This window comes from Symphodus melops, assembly GCF_947650265.1.
Source record: "Symphodus melops genome assembly, chromosome: 18".
Taxonomy (NCBI): Eukaryota; Metazoa; Chordata; class Actinopteri; order Labriformes; family Labridae; genus Symphodus; species Symphodus melops.
The window spans coordinates 13,428,784-13,448,935 of record NC_136708.1 but is presented as its reverse complement, the minus strand read 5'-3'; the positions used below and the strand labels follow the sequence as shown (position 1 = coordinate 13,448,935).

The 20,152-nt window shown below is 39.7% G+C and overlaps 1 protein-coding gene across 3 annotated transcripts; it reads left to right on the top strand.

Annotated features, from left to right (window-relative positions):
* The first annotated feature begins 240 nt into the window (after window positions 1-240).
* Window positions 241-20,007, top strand: yrk (Yes-related kinase). Of its 3 annotated transcripts, none has more exons than XM_079367918.1 (14): window positions 241-431; window positions 3,448-3,558; window positions 8,052-8,095; window positions 8,860-9,099; window positions 9,993-10,095; window positions 11,766-11,864; window positions 12,156-12,259; window positions 12,369-12,518; window positions 14,180-14,335; window positions 15,259-15,438; window positions 16,196-16,272; window positions 16,361-16,514; window positions 16,934-17,065; window positions 18,979-20,007. In XM_079367918.1, exons 4-14 carry the CDS (start codon window positions 8,883-8,885, stop codon window positions 19,185-19,187), a joined length of 1,581 nt encoding a protein of 526 aa, XP_079224044.1. In that variant the 5' UTR covers window positions 241-431; window positions 3,448-3,558; window positions 8,052-8,095; window positions 8,860-8,882; the 3' UTR covers window positions 19,188-20,007. The 3 variants fall into 3 exon arrangements, with proteins under 3 accessions (XP_079224044.1, XP_079224042.1, XP_079224043.1); XM_079367916.1 differs by lacking the exon at window positions 14,180-14,335 and adding an exon at window positions 13,441-13,605 and having other exon boundaries at window positions 243-431; XM_079367917.1 differs by lacking the exons at window positions 241-431; window positions 3,448-3,558; window positions 14,180-14,335 and adding exons at window positions 4,023-4,352; window positions 13,441-13,605.
* Window positions 20,008-20,152: the final 145 nt, after the last annotated feature.

The following is a 20,152-nucleotide window of genomic DNA, read 5'->3' as shown; positions in this document are numbered from 1 at the left end:
TCTTCCTGTAGTTAACACCATAGACTGTAACACCCCCGAAAGTGAATGTAACATGTTGCGCTTGCTCCAGAGTCTGACATTAAAAAGCAACATGTCCAACTGAATGTATTTTCTGCTTACCATCGGTCATGTCTTTAACAAACTGGAAAAACTGATCACCGGCGTTTTCAGCTGATACGCCAGAACAGCTTTCTAACCTTTTTTTTTTTTTTTTTTTTTTTTCCTTCTTCCTAACAAGCCCTATGCAGCTGACTATTACACGCGCGCGCTCCTATAGGGTGGACACCTCTGAGCGCATGAAATCAGTTCCTCAAACCTTCCGGATGAAGCGCGCGCGTCCACTTGTTCGGTGCAGTGCGAGGTAGCGGACTCCTCTGACACTCCTCTGACACGCTCCGGATTCTTAGGGATAAAAGCTTTTATTGTTCCAGGTATGTCCGCTCCATTCATCATATAATGTTTGAAAATGTGAAATATATATCGTGTCTTCTTTTCTGAATAAGTGCGTGTTAGACTTCTTTTAACCTTCAAACTTTAAGAGTTCACTTTTAAATCATGATACATATTGACAGTATGCTTCCCCTTAATTTTCTGCTCAGTATAGGTTTTATTCATTTCTTTATCCTGTATGCGTCAGGTTTTTTTTAAAATTTGAAAATCAATGCAAATCATATATGTATATATATATTCAGATTTAATAAGAAATACAATCGAAATAGGCTTACACATATTAGTAACATCATAAACAATAAATACACAGTGCATTAAGATAAGGGAAGGAAATAATAATGTGAAAGTCTGTTTTAACATAAAAGAAAGAGGAGACTGGACATTAGAAAGCAGATATCCCCCCACCCCAACCTAGAGTTAAGTTTGGTTTGAAACACCTCCTGTTTGTGTCAAACACAAACTAAGTATAAATGATCACATTTAAGTGGTGGTAAAGCATGTATACATGGCACCACTCCTTTCCTTACACTGTAGAGGATCTTACAGTATAAAGTGATTTCATTGGGCCAGTGTCTTTGTGAGGGATGGAGGTCTGATTTTCACTTTATGAAGGTGTATCTCTTACCTGCAGTACTGGCGAGTAAAATACATTGAATAAAAAGACCCACATTAGTGTTTTAACATTTCTGTCCAGGCCAACGATCCTGTACATGCTATTAAACACATGTTTGTGGAGATCACGAATATTTGTACCATTCAGCATTGTGTATGATTTAATCCTCATGTATTTTTGGTGAGTGGTTTCTCTTTTCAGGGAAATTGTTGTTAAGGATATTGTACATAAAAGATGCTAGACCTCTGATGGAGGTACGGGAGGCGATTAGTGACCCAGAGGAGTTTCCCCTGGCTATGTAACAATTCACTCAACTCAAGTTACGATTCACAAAACTGAGTTCACAATACGATTCTCTCACGATTTGTTTTGAGATAACTGGTAGGTGATTGCAGCTTCTCATTGTTTCGTCGATTTAATGCTGCTTCATGTCGGTTGTGCTATTGGGGAAGTTCTCTGTCTTGTTGCAATATTTGCACTCAGTTTTTTCTCGTCTGTTAACTTCGTTACCTCTTTTCATTTTGGGAGGCAAAAATGCTTCGACTGCCATGATAACACCTGCTGACACTTACGATATTACTGTGTTTAATTTTTCAGAGTACTGATTTAAACCTTGACACCTTTGAATCGATTTTTAACTGCCTGACGAGGAATCTTTACATCCCTACCCCTTACAAAGAAATGTAGCTGAGTTTGCTTTGACCATGTGTCTGATTTGCAAGTAAAACATTTTGTTGAGGCGGTTTATATGCTCAAAACTATAGAAGAAACACCTGTATATACGTCTCCAACACATTTCTGCTTTGATCAATTCATCTTTCGACCATGCTATCTGCTTTAGCAGGAGTTTAATATTTGGAGTATTCTATTGGATTGTTTTTAGAAAGTGACCCCTTAGATTTGAAATTGGAATCGACCTCCTGCCATGAGACACATTTATTTTATGTTATTGGCTTCTTGTTGATAAAACGTAGCACACCTTTGCTTCTGAAGACAGAAACTACATTCAGAGGAGTTTTTGCACTTCTTGTTTTTACTGATAGCTATCTGCTCTGCTTGTCTTCTGAAGCAAACAAGTGCAAATGAGCCCAAAACTAAAACCTTCAAAAAACCAGGGAGGTTTAAGTTGCCTTTTGAAAAAGGTTCTTTTCCATAGTAAGCTTGACTCTTGAGGGTTTTTGCTCCACGCAAATGATGCCACCATCTTATTTAGATCTTTGAAAGTCTCTCCTGTTTAAAGGAATTCAGGGGAAGAAAAGCTGAATTTACGTAAAACATTCAAGGAACTTGTTAAGTCGTCCATCTTTTGAGACTCATTTGCCAACCTAGAATCTGAATTATTTGAGTCATTGGGAGATCATTTAAAGGGACAGGTAGTTTGTGTGCCTATTATTCACATTAAATGGCAATTTGCAATCAGTTTCCGTCAGCATTCAGTAAAGTCCAAGGTCATGGTTGCTTTTTACCTGGTTTTTGAAATAGTACTAAAGTTGCCATTTCAGGGCTGGGAAGCAGCCCCCTTGTCATGCATGACTAAAAGAGAGGAGATGACCATTTACTCAGAGAGTGAAATCATTGTTTGGCAGACCTGTGCTAGTACCACTGTATCAGCATCAACTGTATTTTTGACATCAATTTCGGCCTTTTTAGTTTAATCGTCAAGCCTTTAAAACAAAACTCAATAGTTTGTGTAACCTGTGGTGTAAAAAGACATTCAAGTAGAACCATTATACAAACCTCGACGAGTTTATTTTTTTTTAGCATCCCACCACTCAAGGCCTGCCGTCTGAGAACTGTGTGTAAATTGTGTTTTTTCAAATTTTGTAACTTAGGAGTTCTTACTGTCACATAAAAGGAAGCTTGGGTGACATCTGTGAGAAGTTAAAGTGCAGGCACATTACTTTCACTCTTCATGCTGGTCAGACACCACAGAGAATAAAAAAAAAAGTCAAGCCCCTAACATTGCAGTATTGAAAAAGTGGAATTTACCAGAAACTTTAGTCAGCAGACATTACAATTGGGCGAGTTATATATAAAAAAAACCCTGTGTTGACACAAAGACGATTAATTATTGTGACATCAAATATTCTGATATGGGATCTGGACTTTTAGCACACTGTATCATTTGAGATTTACTGAATGTTTTCTCTGCAAGTGTCCTCCAAACGTTTAAAAACACATACAGGAAAGCTGCTTAAGGAAGGCAGGACTGGATGTTTCCTTAGCGTGTCCATCTATCTGAGGTGTTATGAAGCCATTATGAGGTTACTGACGTCTGTATGTGCTCCTTCATTTTGACAGGGTGCAGGAAGGTTGCACAGACACACCTCTACTTTATTTGAAATAATCCAACTTTTTTACGTTTGTTTTGCTCCTCCTTTCAGGTTGAGATTGTCTGAAGGTGTTTTCGTGGAATTTTGAGGTGGAATTGAGGAGAAGGCGCCATTAGGCTGTCCAAGGCCGGACCTCATCATCACTTCCTGTTTCTTTACGAGGTCAGTTCCTGTCTTTAGCCTCGGGGTTAGGCAGGAAGGGGGCGTGGATATGTTGAAGTGGGAGGGTTACAAATGGACGTTGCCACTGTCATAAAACTTTGTCATAAAAATTTCTGACGCTCCAGATTTGAGTCTTTCAGCGAAATAATTTGTCTAAACTTTTGGCTACGGTTACAACCTTTTTGATGCCTTGATTGGAACAAAGCCCCGAGTTAACAGTTTAATTTCACTCAAGTCACATAAATGTTTATGAATGCCTTCCAACAAGGCACCTAAGTCCTCTGTATCTGGAGGATGTGGTGACTTCATGTGGAAACAGGACGTCCTGATGACCGAAACACCTTACTTTTCCATGCCCCCCCCCCCCCCCTCCTTCCCCCAACCACCCTGTTGTCCCACTCCCTTCAGAGTGTGTGCGTGTGTTTGTACTCATGTATGATTGTGTGTGCGTATGTGGGTTCGGTGACAGCTTGCTTCCCATTGTCCTCACATTCTCGCTGCAGTCACATTTTTCCTCCTCTGGGGCTTCCTGTTAATGAGAGAGAGAAAATATGAAGGTAAGAAATAGATGCAGGAACCAGGAACCAAAAAAAAGAGGAAGAGGGGCAATGGAGAAAGTCTGAGCAGAGAATATGTACTGAAATTCAACCGATTTGAACAACTTGTATGAACGTGTGTGTGTGTGTGTGTGTGTGTTGCTCTGTGACCCCGCTGGGAGCAGCTTATCTGCAGTCCACTGTGCAGGAAAGGGTGGGTCCATTGGATTTGGATGTTTGCAGGCTCGACGATGGAGGGTGAGGTTATTGTGATTTTGTAAGAGTGCACTGAATGTGTGCTAATGCTCTGCAGCAGAGGCTATTTGTTTCCTTCTATCAACTTAGTAGTAACTTAAGTATGTCCACTTTAGGCTCTTTTAACCTTACTTTATCACATTTGAGACCGACATATTGTACTTTTACTCATTCATGCCAACAGCAAAGGTGTAAGAATCTTTTTCATATTGAGACTCTCCAAACAAAATATCAATGTATAATAGAAAATGCATTACTTACAGAAGGAACATCTAACTTGACCAACTGCAACATGAAACCTGCCTACATGCTAATGCTTGAATTACAATCAACCAGAAAAATAAAACAGTGAAACTGAAATCAGTACATTTAAAGTAGCTTCTTTAAATTGCTTTTGTAAACTGACCCCAACACTGCATCTTTATACCTAATGAAGAAGAAATAGAAGTCTGAGCTTTCAAATGGCCTCGTTACACACTATCACACTTCACCTTTCAGGAAGCAGCTTCTGCCTCTGAGCTTTTTATTAATAGTATTTCTTCTCTATCTGCAAGCTGGTATGAAGCTCTGCTGTGAATCCCCCATCATTAAAGTGGTGTTAATAATAATAATGATGATAATACATTCGCTAACTAAAGAAGTACTTAAACCTCAGTAGAATGAATATGATTGAAGTTTTGTTGTTTTTGGGGTGAAACTGAGGCAAGAGCAGAGCTGTGATGGTAGTTAGTGGCGTCATAGAAAAACAATGGTATTTTTTTTGTTGTTGATACACCATGAGGAAGTTTTGCAACCAGTAGCAGAGCGACAACCTGTTTTAGACTAGATCTCTTTTCACATATGGAGTCCAGACCATTTCAGGACTTTCTTTTCCAGAACTGCCCTTTACACTTCATAGGGAGGATAATCTAAACCTAATGCACTCAAGTCAAGATACTCCATACTGTGATGGTGCAAGAGGAGGAGGAAGAGTCCTCTGTAATACTGTCACTACAACATGTTTATGGACCTTCCAGCATTACAGTGCACTAAAAGAAAACATACAAAACCTGCACAATGCGGGGGACAGTTATCATTTAATCTTGATTGTCTTTTTTTCTTGATTCTTGGAAGCCAAAATCATAAGTGAAATTGAATCTTCATTTGATGCCCAACTGCCCAGCATTACTGAAGTCATGTCACACTATATTCAATTGTGTATGTATTAATGCAAATCACGTAAGCTTATACTAAAACCCTTCATAAGTGAAAGTAGTCCTTGCTACAAAAAAAACTCTTCCATAATCAGTCAACATTACAGTTTGTTGCTTTGTGGATCTTATTTTTGTATTTGGTTTTAAAAAGCAATGAGGAACTCAAACCGTTCTTAAAAATAACTCTGGTGTGACGGGTGCATGTGTAGGCTTTTGTCACACGCAAAGTGTTCAAATAAACCCACTATTCCTGCCACAGACTCTCTTTCCTCTAGTACTTTAGATGTCTTTGTACTAAGAGGATTAGCTTTTATCCGGAAAAAAATTAAGAACACTAAAAATGCATGTGGGTGCACAATTGCATGTTTTGACTCAACAGTGTTTGCATGCTTCATTAGTGAAGCCTTTTCTCCTGTGGGACCGCGCACTCTTCTTCTGCTTCAATTTTTTATCATAGTTTTTTCTTTTTTGTTTTAACAAGTCAGATAAAGTGAATTATCAGACTGTGTTTATGAATTATTACAGTGCGTGTGCAGAGAGGAAGAGTGCAAGAAAATTTGGTCAACAGGAATCTCAATGGAGAACAATGACCGTCTGGCAAGCAGTCCTCTGTGTGTGTGTGTGTGTGTGTGTGTGTTTGCGTGTACATGTGCGCGCGTGTGAGTGCGTGCGTGCGCACATAGTGTCAACTTTCTAAAACATGTCCATCTTAACCCTTTATCGGGCAAGTGACTATTTTTGTTAATTTCCGTACACATTACATATGACCACCCTTCTGCACCTCAGTAAGGTCGAGAGGTAGCTTCATCAATGTTTATTTTTCTAAATGAAATTTAAAAAAAATTGAAAATGTTTTAACAGAAATATGTCCCCCAATAACACTGAGGTTGAATTTTTGAATTTCAGAGTATTTCAATGCGTGTCCTATAACAGGTTAAAGAAAAGCAGAAAAGGAAGAGATGAGGGATATGTAAGACGTAAAAGATAAAGGTGAAAGGGTGGAGGCACATTCTTCTACTTCTTCTTTTTGAGCTTTATCAGAAACAAAAAGTCTGGTCGGGGGGGGGGGGGGGCGGGGGGTAATGAAAAGTTGTTGTTGGAGGGTGTGGGCAGATAGAAAGGCATAACAGTAACAGAGAGGAAGATGTGTGAGTGTGTGTGTGTTGGGGGTGTTTGTGGCCCTGCAGCTGCTTGTTGTTTTGTGTGTGGATGGACTGTGTCCTGAATTTCCAGGAAAAGGGGGGAGCCATCAGTAGGGTGGACAGGAAACTCAAACAGGGCTTACTTCCTTTAGCTCTCCTGATGGCCGGCCTGATAGTGACTGTGTATGTGCGTACTTGGGCAAAAGTCACATTTTTGCACATTTGGCCTGTAATAGCTTTTGTTACTTTAAGACTAAAAGGTATTTCTGGGAATCAGTGCTGTGGCTGGTACACATCTTTTGACGTTCATTAAGAGCATGTGAGCGTGTGTGTTCTTCTTTCTGTTGGTTTATAGTGTCACTCACTGTTGTAACCTGTCCTGTATGTGACTTCCCTAGAATTCCTCAGTAGGCGTGAAAGCTGTTGCCTGATGTTAAGGCAGTTTTAATTGTTGCCAGTTTGGATCCTAAGGCCTTATTTTTCCTATTTGTGAACTCCAGTTTTTAATATTCAGTCAGAATTTAATGCTTAAATGATCCATTTTTGTTATGATTTTTCACAGGTATTGAGTCTGATTTGTGGGTATGAAAATGGCGACGCTATTGAACAGTATATGGGCGCATTATAGACCGTCTTTGAGCTAGGCTTTCCTCATAAAATGTTTGTATTAAAACAGTTAAAGTACCTAATAATAAATTCTTCACTTTAGCAGTACAGGCCTTCTGCAAAAAAAAAAAAAAACGTACACATGACTGTGCACACAATTAAAATGTTTTACAGTGTTCTCTGTATGTTATTTCCTCTTGATACTGGCACGGGCTTTTGCTTTGTCAACACAAGTTAACTTCAAACAATGCAGCTCGCTGAAAACTGGAAGTTCGAATGGTTTGCATGAACCCTTTATGAAACACATTGTCAGTGACAGACTCTGTGTCAGTTAAGTCTGTTTAATGATGACATTTACAGGTAGATTTCAACACAAGACCAAGTCTCTCTCTCTCTCTCTCTCTCTCTCTCTCAAACACACACACGCACAGCTTTCTACTTCTTGACCAAAAAGAGTGACTGAGAGCTCTCTTGAAACTGTACTGCAAAAAAAAGGAAGTGGCTAACCTCACATCTCTCTTTGTCTTTCCCTATCTCGAGCTCTCTCTGTCTGTTTTTTTTTTCTTACTTCTCTGTCTCCCCTCGTCTGCCTTCACACATCTATTCACGCTTTACCACCCCTGAGCCTTTCTCTCTCACTCTCTATCACCTCCTCTGTCTCTGTGTCTCTGCCACTCATCCTCTCATCCTCTCCTGTCCCGCTTTCTCATCCCAGCCCTCGTCACTCACCTCGTGCCTCTTTTTTTTTTTTTCTTTTCCAGTGGCGATGGTGACTGACAGATGATTTGAAAGAGGAAGACATCAGGTGAGAGAAAAGTTAACTTCTTCCTCCTGCTTCAACTTTTTGTAAGTAGTGCATTTTTTTTTTTAAAGAAATAGGCAGTCACAGAAATGAAAGGGGCATTTCACAGATTTACGCATAAAGGTGCAGCTCAGCATGGAAAAACTCGTGTCAAACCGTCTGTGCTGGAGCAGCTTTCCAGTGCTTGAGTTGTTAACCCTTATAGTGAGGTCATCAGAGTTATCAAAGACTTATTCACGAGACTTCAGATTATCAGCGTTAAATACAGATGCAAAACATGGCTGTTAATCAGGCAGTGGTGGTCTGAGGCAAGGTTTTGTCATGTTATATAGTGTGAAATGTAGGATCCTGCCTTTGTGTGGCATTGATTCAACCTATGGCTAAAAGCTCTGTAAATGTAAGACTCTGCTGCTTGAATTAGGCCCACTGTTTTTTATTATCATGATTTAAAAAAAATATTACATTAAACTTATATCTATCAGAGATGATACATTTTGGTTGACAGTTTTCCTGAATTTTATTCTAAGATTATTTTTTTTTTAGGTTTTAAAGATATAAATGGGACAGCTGAAAAAGGACAGGGAATCTGGGAAAGAGAGAAAGGGCTAGTTGAGAACTTGTGGCCAACTTTTGTTGTGATCTCTCAACATTTTTTTTACTATGAAGCTGCACCATCTTCTACAGTATCATGTAGAAATAAGGCATGTTGACATTAACTCATGAAATAATGTGGTGGCAAGTGTCTTTAACTCTTCCTGTTCCCACAGACGCTGTCTCTGCGCTGGTTATTATGGGGTGTGTCTGTTGCAAGCGGAAAAAGTCTGCCAAAGAAGCAGCATCATCAGCAGACATTTCAGATCTATCTCCTAGCAACGTAGATGGAATGTCGTCCACGGCCTTAACTCAGGGCCGTTACTGCCCGGACCCCACTCAGAGCATCCCAGACTTCAACACAGGCTTTTCCTCCAGCGCCATCTTCACCAATACCAACACACATCGACCTGGAGGTGTGTGTGTGTGTGTGTGTGTGTAGTTTCGTTTCTATCCTAAATTGTGTTTTTCTCAGTTATGCTTCTATAACTCTGTGATGATGATTGTTTAAATAATCAGATACATTTATCATTTGGGCAAATGTGGGTCAGTGGGGTATGGTCAGTCTTCATTTAAACAGAAGGTCTAGGTTTCGATCCCTAACTCCTGCAGTCGCATGTCGATGTGTCCTTGAGCAAGACACTTAACCCAAAGTTGCTCCCCATGATTCGTCGGTGTCATGTGAATGTTTATAAATGAGTTAATGCTGATGGCCACTTGACATAGCAGCTGCTGCTATCAGCATGTGAGTGAATGTGAATGGTTAGGTGTAGATGTGCGGTGTAAAACAGCTTTGAGTAATCTTTACCATTCACCATTTCCCATCATATACATAGTGGTTGTGTTACTCTGTTATGCATTAGTTTGAAATATTGAAGAAAAATGTTGTCAGATGAAGTAAACTCGTTTTGTAATGAATCAATGCTCACTTTGCTAGATGGCTCTTTTTGAGCAAAAATGTGTCTTGCCAAAGTACTGTTACCACAAGTTACACTCTATCTTTCCTTACTATGTCGCTGTAAAGGAGCAGCATGCCTCATATTAGCTCTTGTTAAAGAACTAAAACAAATTTGCAAGGAGAGAAGACTGCAGATTGAGTTCCTTACCTAGTACACTTTAATCATAGAACTGATCTCTGAGGATGAACAGAAGGAAGTTATTTGAGAAGACAAAGAACTTGTGTTTTGAATCTTTTGTTACAGTATACTGGATTCTTTCAGTTTAGTTGTATGAACTTGTGTGTTTAACTAAAAATGTATCTTATGTTGTGTGTGTATTAATGTCTCTGTCTGTATGTGTGTGCAAACAGGTGGTGGAGTCACTCTCTTTATAGCTCTGTATGACTATGACGCACGCACTGAAGATGACCTGACGTTTCAGAAAGGAGAAAAATTTCAGATCATCAACAACACGTAAGTATATACATGCTCATAAATATAGTAATATGTTTTATACCTTTGTTATTTAAAGGGAAAGAAACAACATGATACTATTGTGTTAAAAAAAAATACCTATAATGCGTTGCAGGCTGAGTATTAAACTTAAACTTCATTCAATCAGATTCAAACGAAATGCGATGAGTTAAACCTTCCAAATGTTAATTAATTTGTTACAGTGTTTACATTTTAAATGTTGCTTGCTGCCAACGGAGGTGTTTGGAATGAACTATTACTGAGACATATTTTGTTTTATGTTAATTTGAATGTAGCGAAAGGACATTTTGCACTTTCATACATTTGAAATAAACACAATGTACTTGTGCCCTAATGAAAATATATGCACACCCCTTATCTAATGAATGCTCTCATACCCTACTGAGAAGTTACATAATCCACCACATGGCCCTCAGTTGCCACTGCAACTCAATCAGCATTGACACCTTCAATGAACCCAGACTCCTTTTGTGCAAGTTAGCCAGACAGTGACAACACAGGTACTACCTACCCCACTACTACTGTACCACAACTCAACTATTTGTTCACTGATGGTCATTAAGAGCCTGGACATCTAGTTGTCAGGTGGAAACCTCTCTCCTCTGGTGTTATGTCTGGTGAGTCCCGCAATACCTCAGAAGGACTTTGACCTGTATGAGGGCTGGTACTCACCCCTGCTGGACCAGGCTGTTCTTCTCCCTCCCTACATGCACATTTCTTGTGGGACGATAAGAGAACAAAAGTGGTAAAGGAGTTTCTCCTACTTTTGTGTTGACACTGACTTCTTAAATCCTGTCCAGAACTCTCAGTTCTGCCATTTATGCAATAGTTCATTTTGCTATGAACCCTCTAGATCCCACTTCTAATAGACTTATCCTAACTATCCATCCACACTGTTTAGCTTCTGCCCCTAAACCTGCACTTTTTTCTTATATATGCTTCCGTCACTAAGTCCTCTCAGGGAACTTTCAGTTCAATAAAATAATCTACAGACTCACAGGCCATAATACTATCAGACCTGAGGTTACTGCAAACTACAGTATTTCCTGTGGAACAACAGTTTTCCTCCTAGATCTACCTGCGTCTCTCAATCATGAGCACTCTTCAGGTGGCATCACTCTTGCCTGCTAAAATAATCTACCTCTCTTATATTTCACCCCCGCACTGAATGGTTGGTCGCCATGTATACCAAGCTTGTAACAGACCAGCCTCACAGCCTGCCAGAATGTGCCTCAACGGAGCTACCTCTGAACACAATAGTCACGATGGGTCCCCGTCTCCCCGACAATTAGGTTTATTGCACAGGTCCCTTCAGCTAAGCTTCCTCTTCTCTACACTTTGCCAGTTTACCCACTGTCCCTGCTTACCCTGAGCCACAGCCACATCCACCTCACTACTTGCTCTTGTCGACATCCAATCTTAGTATCCCTAAGAGATTCCTTTGCTTCCTGAACTTCTTGGCTTTGGTTCCATTTCCTCCCTCTAGTTTGAGACCATGTTACCAACTACTTCATCTTTGCTCCCTTATTGCAACTCAACAACCCTGTCCTGAACTTGGACACTTGAACTCTCTACTTTAGTGTCATTCTTCACTTTATTTTAACATGCTTATTGTTGTTCTGTATGTGTGTTTTTTTTTTTTTTTGCAGCGAGGGTGACTGGTGGGAGGCTCGCTCTTTGGACACGGGCAACTCAGGTTACATCCCGTCCAATTACGTAGCTCCTGTTGACTCCATACAGGCTGAGGAGTAAGAAAACACACACACACACACACACACACACACACACACACACACACACACACACACACACACTGTCACACACACACACACACATACAAACACCCACCCACACACACACACACACACACTGTCACACACACACATACAAACACATACACACACACACTCACACACACACACAAACACACAAGGATTCATATACCTGCACTGAGGATTTCTTTAAGGCATTAAATGAAGGTTTTCAGGCTGGGTTTAAATGATATAAATATAACCTGTGTGGTGTTGTCATGGCTACAGGTGGTATTTTGGAAAGATGGGGAGGAAGGATGCAGAGAGACAGCTGCTGGGTCAGGGCAACCAGAGGGGTACTTTCCTCATACGAGAGAGTGAGACCACCAAGGGTTAGTAGAACACACAAGGAACAATAACACAAAGTCTTCATAGTTACTTATAGCTCTAGTTTATCTAATCTTTCTGTTTTTAAAAAAAATCATCCATCTTTCCTTCCAGGTGCTTACTCTCTGTCTATCCGTGACTGGGATGACAACAAGGGAGAACACGTTAAGCATTATAAGATCCGCAAACTAGACAATGGCGGTTACTACATCACCACCAGATCTCAGTTTGACACCGTGCAGCAGCTGGTAGAGCACTACACAGGTATCCCACATGCACCCAGCAACATGGACACTTGCTAGTCTTCTTTTTTCTCTGTTTCCATTTGATGTGCTTTCCAGCTCTAACGCTCCTGCTTTCATAGACCTCACTCAATAATGTGTTTTTGAATCTTTTTACAGTCATTCTCTGCACAGCTGAAAAGAAAAATGTACTTATCTCTTTCTTTGAGTCAAAATGTGATGACGATATGGAGTAATTTTAGTAGTTTTACTGTACATTAGTTTTTTTCATGAAAAGACATTTAGAGAAATATTTTGAGTTTGTATTATTTATTTATTTTTTTACAACTTATCAATAGTATATTATCAGTTTACAAATCATGACAATCTGCTATAATATATCCAGCTACAAGAGCTAGAATATTAAAATAAGGCCAACAATGCATCATAAATCTCTTTTTGTAATACCTATGAAGATAGAAAAACTGCAGCCTGGGGCCTTTATACATAATAAATGTGCCTTTGATCATCTAAGAAAATCACTTAAAAATATTATTCTACTTCAATGGAGGGCTAGGATACTTCCTTCACCACTAGACTTTTCAAGCTTGATTCACAGTTTTTACAACAAGTAGTGTTCACACCCTTTACTTCCTCTGCCGTCTCACGGTGTTAATCTGCCCCCTAGTGGTTTGTGATAAGAAAACAAACATTCAGCAGTTTGTGACTTTGAATATATTTTCATATTTATAGATGACTCTGCTGCTCAGAATGTTTGTTCATGTCTCTTTTGCTTCACTTTCTATGTGCTTTTTTAAAATATGAGTTTGTCTTTAACTTGTCAGTTGCCCAAGCGCATAAGCAACCTGTTTTGTTCTTACTTTATCTCTATGGTTGCCTATTCTGTTTTCTCTATCTCTTGTTTCCTCCTTTTTTCTCCTGTCTGTCTCCCCTCTCTCGTTCAGAGAGAGCGGCGGGACTGTGCTGCCGTTTGATTGGCAGTTGTAAGCGGGGCATGCCTAAGCTGGCTGACTTATCGGTGAAGACCAAGGATATGTGGGAGATTCCCCGTGAATCCTTGCAGCTGATTAAGAAACTTGGCAACGGCCAGTTTGGAGAAGTCTGGATGGGTAGGAAGTATGGTGTTTTGTTGCAGTGTGGACAAGGTGACATCTGTAGCACAACTGGATAAGAAAGTATTGAAACATGAGCAGGTTCATTCAATTCTTAGTTGTTTTCTGTAGACAAGGACATCAGTAAACACATACACTGTAAAGCCCTATTTATCTGCCTGGTTCTACCTACCTGTGAGAAATACACCTAAAGGATAGGACTAAACAAACAAATTCTACACACACAAAAGTGAGACATGGACTATTTTTTAACACAGTGTATGGAGTAGAAACTGCAGCAGTGAAACAAATCCTTAATAAATCCCTGTATGTGATAACAATTACACACAGAGACTGCGTCTTATGAATAAAAATGTTTCTTTATTTTACATCCAGCTGTGAAGAGATGAGCCCCCTCTCCCCCACTGTTGCATGTGCATGTTTCATCATCTCACCTCACCTCTTTGTCACCCTCCACCCATCTTTCCTCCATCTTTCCACCCACTACCTCACCTCTTTATCCTATTCTTCACCACCCACTTCCAATATTTCCTTCCTCTACATTTCCTCTGCTTCACCTACTCCTTGTTAGGCAGCAATGACGGGCTGTGTTATTTCTTGACCAAGCCCTGTCCCAACTCCATCCCGCTCACCATGGGCCTCGGGCGGGACGCCTGGGAGGTAACTCGAGAGACGCTGGCCTTGCAAACCAAGCTGGGACAGGGCTGCTTCGGGGACGTTTGGATGGGTGAGAAAGACAACCTCTGAAGTCCTCTATAGGCTTAAAGGGAGAATAGTTTGTCCAGTATCAAACTGTATCATTTAATATTCCTAAGCACAGACTGTTGGTGATTCAGAATGTCTGGCTGTGGCTGAGCTTTTGTGTCAGTATTTGAAGGTAAATTTTGATGTTTTCCCAGTATGGCTTGGCATTCCCACATGCTGTTGTCCAATAACATTCCTGATATAATCAAATTAAGACTGTCCTGCAGTTTCTCTCACCAAAACTAAGAATATAACATTCTTACTTTTCCCTTCTAAAATCAATTTCTTTCTCTTTGAACATGGTTTTGTTACATTCTCTGGCTATATATTGGGTTTAAAAGCACTTAAAAGAATATATGACATTTTTAGAGATTCAAAATATACCATGTTTACTTTTTCCACGTATATGAAGATTTCCCAAAGCCACATTTTTCTATTCATCAAGGACAAGGATATATTCATTAATACTGACTCAGAGACTCTACTTACCAGTGTCAGAGATGACTAAGGAAAACTGCCTCTCAATAATTAAAACTAGTAGAGGTTGGGTTTTTGAGCCATACAGAGTTTCTATCAGAAGCATCAAAGCTTTGTGTGTGTCTGTATAACTCCAGTGCTGCCAGGGTTAAGATAACGTAAGGCCAGTAAACCTCCCTCCCCTCCTCTCTCCCTCTAACATCACCTGTCTCATGTCATGCATGCTCCCAAAAGTATACCCATCACCTGCACGCATCAGAAGTTTGATCCCACGTATCTTACCCACCTACATATTGTTTGATGTCCCAATATCTGTATGTCTATTTGAGTGTTTTTTGGGTCATACATGTATGTTTCAAAAGCCATCACCCTGTCAGTATGATGCAGTGGGCCTCTGTTTGCATTCACATCCTCTTGTTTGTATGCCAGGCATGTGGAATGGTACCACCAAGGTAGCAGTGAAGACTCTGAAGCCAGGGACCATGTCCCCTGAGGCCTTCCTGGAGGAGGCTCAGATCATGAAGAGACTGCGCCATGACAAGCTGGTGCAGCTCTACGCCGTCGTGTCTGAGGAGCCTATCTACATTATCACTGAGTTCATGAGTCAAGGTAGCAGGATGATTACACTGCCATGCCTGTAAAACACTGTAGATACAGTACGAATCAACACCTATTGTTGGCAAACCCTCTTGACGTGTAGCTGAGAAAACTGTAAACAACTCTTTTCAAACTTTTGAAATATCCTGCACTGTAACGAGAATAAAAGTACACAAAAAACTTAAAGAGACATTTAAAGATAAATATATTTTGGGCACCAGTGGACAAGTGGTTAATTCCTGCAGAGGCAACAGACCTGGGTTTAGTTTCAGCCCGTGGCTCCTAGGCTGTGTGTCATTCTCTGCTCTCTTACTTATAAAGGCACATGTAAATTGCCCAAAGAAATGTTAGAAATGTAGATATTTATCTGAAAATGTTAAATTTGTTGCATTGATTAGGAAAGATAATTTGGAAGTCCAGAGTCCAGGCTTATGTGTCTTCCTGCAGGGCGAAGCTTTGTATTATTTTTAATTGTAAAGATTATTTTTCTTCCTCCAAACATGACCACTCTGAGCATGACCTTTGACCCTGGTTTGAAGATAGCCAGAAGGAAGGCCAAACCTTTAGAAGCTACTAAACATTAAAAGAAAGATGACAAAAGTTAGAATGTAGTTGTATCTAGAAAAACTGAAGTGTATCATTTGTATGAATTTGCAGGCATGTCTCTTAGAATACTTTTTTCTAAATGTGTACACACCTTTATACAACAAAAATAGATTCGCTTCAAGAGGCATTAGGGGCCAATCATGATGCAACCCTCTTTTCTCAGGAAGTTTGTTGGACTTCTTAAAAGATGGTGAGGGTCAGAGTCTAAAGTTGCCTCAGCTGGTGGACATGGCTGCACAGGTAAGTTAAACACAAACACATAAATACAGACACACAATGACAAAATGTATTTGTCTCTCTGAGCTTTTCAATCTCTATGTTTTCATAGATCGCAGCTGGAATGGCATACATCGAGAGGATGAACTACATCCACCGTGACCTGCGAGCGGCTAACATTCTTGTTGGAGACAATCTGGTGTGCAAGATTGCTGACTTTGGCCTGGCTCGGCTCATTGAGGACAACGAATACACAGCCAGACAAGGTAACAGAATGTACCATTCTGTACCATTCTGTGTGTGTGTGTGTGTGTGTGTGTGTGTGTGTGTGTGTGTGTGTGTGTGTGTGTGTGTGTGTGTGTGTGTGTGTGTGTGTGTGTGGGTGTGGGTGTGGGTGTTTGTATGTGTGTGTGTGACAGTGTGTGTGTGTGTGTGTGTGTGTGTGTGTGTGTGTGTGGGTGTGGGTGTTTGTATGTGTGTGTGTGACAGTGTGTGTGTGTGACAGTGTGTGTGTGTGTGTGTGTGTGTGTGTGTGTGTATACATATCAAAGAGGACAAAGAGCACCTTTGCACAAAGTGATGATTAAAGTGTTGGCCTCTGCCTCCATGCCTATATTTTTTATACATAACCTTTTCTAATTATATGATTATACTGTACATATTGACTGTGTTGCCATGGTTTCAGGGGCCAAGTTTCCCATCAAGTGGACGGCTCCAGAAGCAGCGCTGTACGGACGCTTTACCATCAAGTCAGATGTGTGGAGCTTTGGCATCCTGCTAACTGAGCTCATCACTAAAGGACGGGTGCCATACCCAGGTACTGTGCGATATCTGCTGGTTCAGTTTCTTCTTTTTTCATCTCCCACAGTAAGAGGCTGATCAGCCTGTGCAGTGAAATGTCTCCAGGTTTAGTTGATTATATGCAAATGCTGTCAAAAACCTGTACAAAGAATATACTTACAAGAAAAACACATAAACATCACTGTGAAACACTTAAACTCATGATCAGTTTGCTGTTGCCAGTTTGAGCTGTTTTATATATTTCTAAAGCAAAATATGAAAGTGTAGCTGTTGTTTACTCTGTCTCCCTCTGTGCACACTGCCACAGACTCTGCTATAGGAAAAAAAAGTCCTTTCTTACTCAGTAAACATAAAATGAACGACTGTCAGTTGCTGCGCAATTAATAACAATTTCCATTGTAATCAAAAAAATAGACATTTGAGCTAAACACATCACAAAAGTATGAATTTATTGGAAGAAAAATTAGTTAATGTAGACATGCAATGCATTCTCACTCAGCAGAGGTACAATTTAACTATCATAAGGAGACCTGCTTGTCTCTTCATACCATTTTTATGCAGTTGAATGACACACATGAATGCTACAAGCTATACTCTCATATTATTTGGTACATATTTATGTGTAAATATGCTTTTTCGGATTCAGGAGGGAAATGTTCCAGACACAGGTATCTTGTAGAACATGAAGAACATCAGAAAGACATTCAAACTGTGAATTTTAGCTTATATGCTTTCATTTTGTTTTATTTACCACACTGAAATCATTATTGAAGTATTAAATATTGTCATTGCAAGCAGAACACTGATTCCTTATACGTCGATACTCTTTGAGGAGAGCCAAAGCCTTTGATTACATATTACAGTAAAAAGTGTTATGTATGTTGGCCACGGGGGTGTCACCAGGATTTCTGTGCCTTGTAAATATATCACATTGTGCCCCTTCTGCCAACTCTGTGAGCTTGCTATAACCACACCTCCATTACACAGAAATCAAATAGAAGCTTTAAATTAAACAAACGTTCCTCCCTCAATACTTACTGACGTCACACATTTTAAAAGGATACAATGGCCTTCCTTTTCATTATCGACACAGTTGAAACGTACTGAAGTTTGTTTTTGTTAAATTTAGACTGTGCAGGAATTTTGCCTACAATATGTCCTAAATATTTTTTTAACTTAATAGTGGGTGCCTACGACTTCTATTTATGATGTTAGGGTTTTGTAACAGTTTTCATAATGGGTTTTTTTTGTTTTTTTTTACTGGTATCATATCAAAGTTGACTGCCTAAAAATAATGTTGTAGAAACTCTAATGCAATTTAAATTAAATAATTAAAATAAATGAGTTTATGTACTATGTCCTTCTGTTTGGAATTGAAATACTTTTCAAGAATATTAAAAGTTTTTACAATATTTACAATATGACTTGGAGAGAAATACAAGCAAACAAAAATCTATTTCAGGCCCTTTAATGGCTAATTTCTCCACTGGGGCCCTGGGTAGTTTGCCTCACTTTTCCTCCCACTACTACGCCCATGGTTGTCAGATTAAAAAGAAGCATGGTGAGATTTTTTCTTAACAAATAATACAAACGAATAAAGAACAGGACCGGTGTGACATAAATCCCTTTCGTCCATAGGGTGTGCCAAAATCCACACAAAATAAAAGTTCCTTCTTTGATAACGTTCTTGCATACAATAAAATATGTATATATTTGCAGTACTGTGTGTCAGCTTAATGTCCTCCTCGCACTGTGTTGTGAGTTAACCTTAGTATTATTGCTACTCTTCTGATTTTGTTTTCCCCTCTTGTATTTCTCTTTTCTCCATATTCAATAAATGTGATTTTATTTATAATATTTTTTTATGTGTTTATATCCTCTTCTCCTCTCCTGCACCCACATCGGACTCTCCCTGTCTCCTCTCTATAGGCATGAACAACCGTGAAGTTCTGGAGCAGGTGGAGCGGGGATACCGGATGCCCTGTGCCCCAGGGTCCCCCGCCTCGCTCCATGAACTGATGCTGCAGTGCTGGAGGCGGGAGGCCGATGAAAGGCATACATTTGAGTACCTGCAGTCCTTCTTGGAGGATTACTTTACTGCCACAGAGCCGCAGTATCAACCGGGAGAAAACCTGTGACCACACCAACACACAAAAGGGACAAATATTGAGCAATAAATGGACAAACAACACGTGCACACACACGCGCACACACACACACACACAAACAGTACACATATACAAATACATATCATTGCATTTTTTTGATTGTTGATGATTGTTTGATCGATGTAGTTTCCCTTCTTTTGGTCTTCATCCAGTTCATTCAGGACACATCACTGAACCATCATGAAGAGCAGAGTTGGAGCTCTGCTCATCAGGCCTTGCAGTAATGTTGCTTTTCTCTGTAACCATGACAACAAGGAACTGAAAGAAGATGTAGATGGTTGTGTTGAGGTGGGGGGAAGTCGGATTGGAACATGATGTGATCAGCTGCCATGTATGTTCAAATCTTTCGATGTGTGTGTCTGAGAATATAAATTTGTAAACAGACTGTTTACCTAAAAACGTTGATAGACATAATAGAGAGTGCAACAGGTGCATCCTGCCTAAATGTGGTCAAATGAAAGACATCTTACGTTTAAAATACATTTAGGCTACTAAACTTATTATAGTCTGAGAGATGGTGAGGAGTACTCTTATTTGACTTTTTATGTCAACATTAATTTTGTATGAACTGTCTCTGTTGTTATAATTTAACTCAGATATATCTGAGCATCACAAAAATGTCTTTTATGTAGTTAACGTGTATACAGTTTTCATTCATTGGGAGGGCAGGGATATATGTTTAACACAAAGGGGAAGATCAGTGTCAGTAGATTTTCGAAAAAGGGTGTTTTACATGTGTCACCATTATGTTGAGATTCCACTGCTATGGTATTGTAATAAAGATATCTTTTCTGGGTAATGACTCCCTCTGATTTAATTATATTTGATCAGTTATGTAGTTTTGGTTGGTGTTTCTTTGTAAGTCATGTCAGAAACAAGCGTCTTCACATGCAGACTGAAATACAGGAACGAATAACAATTTATTTCATGTATAT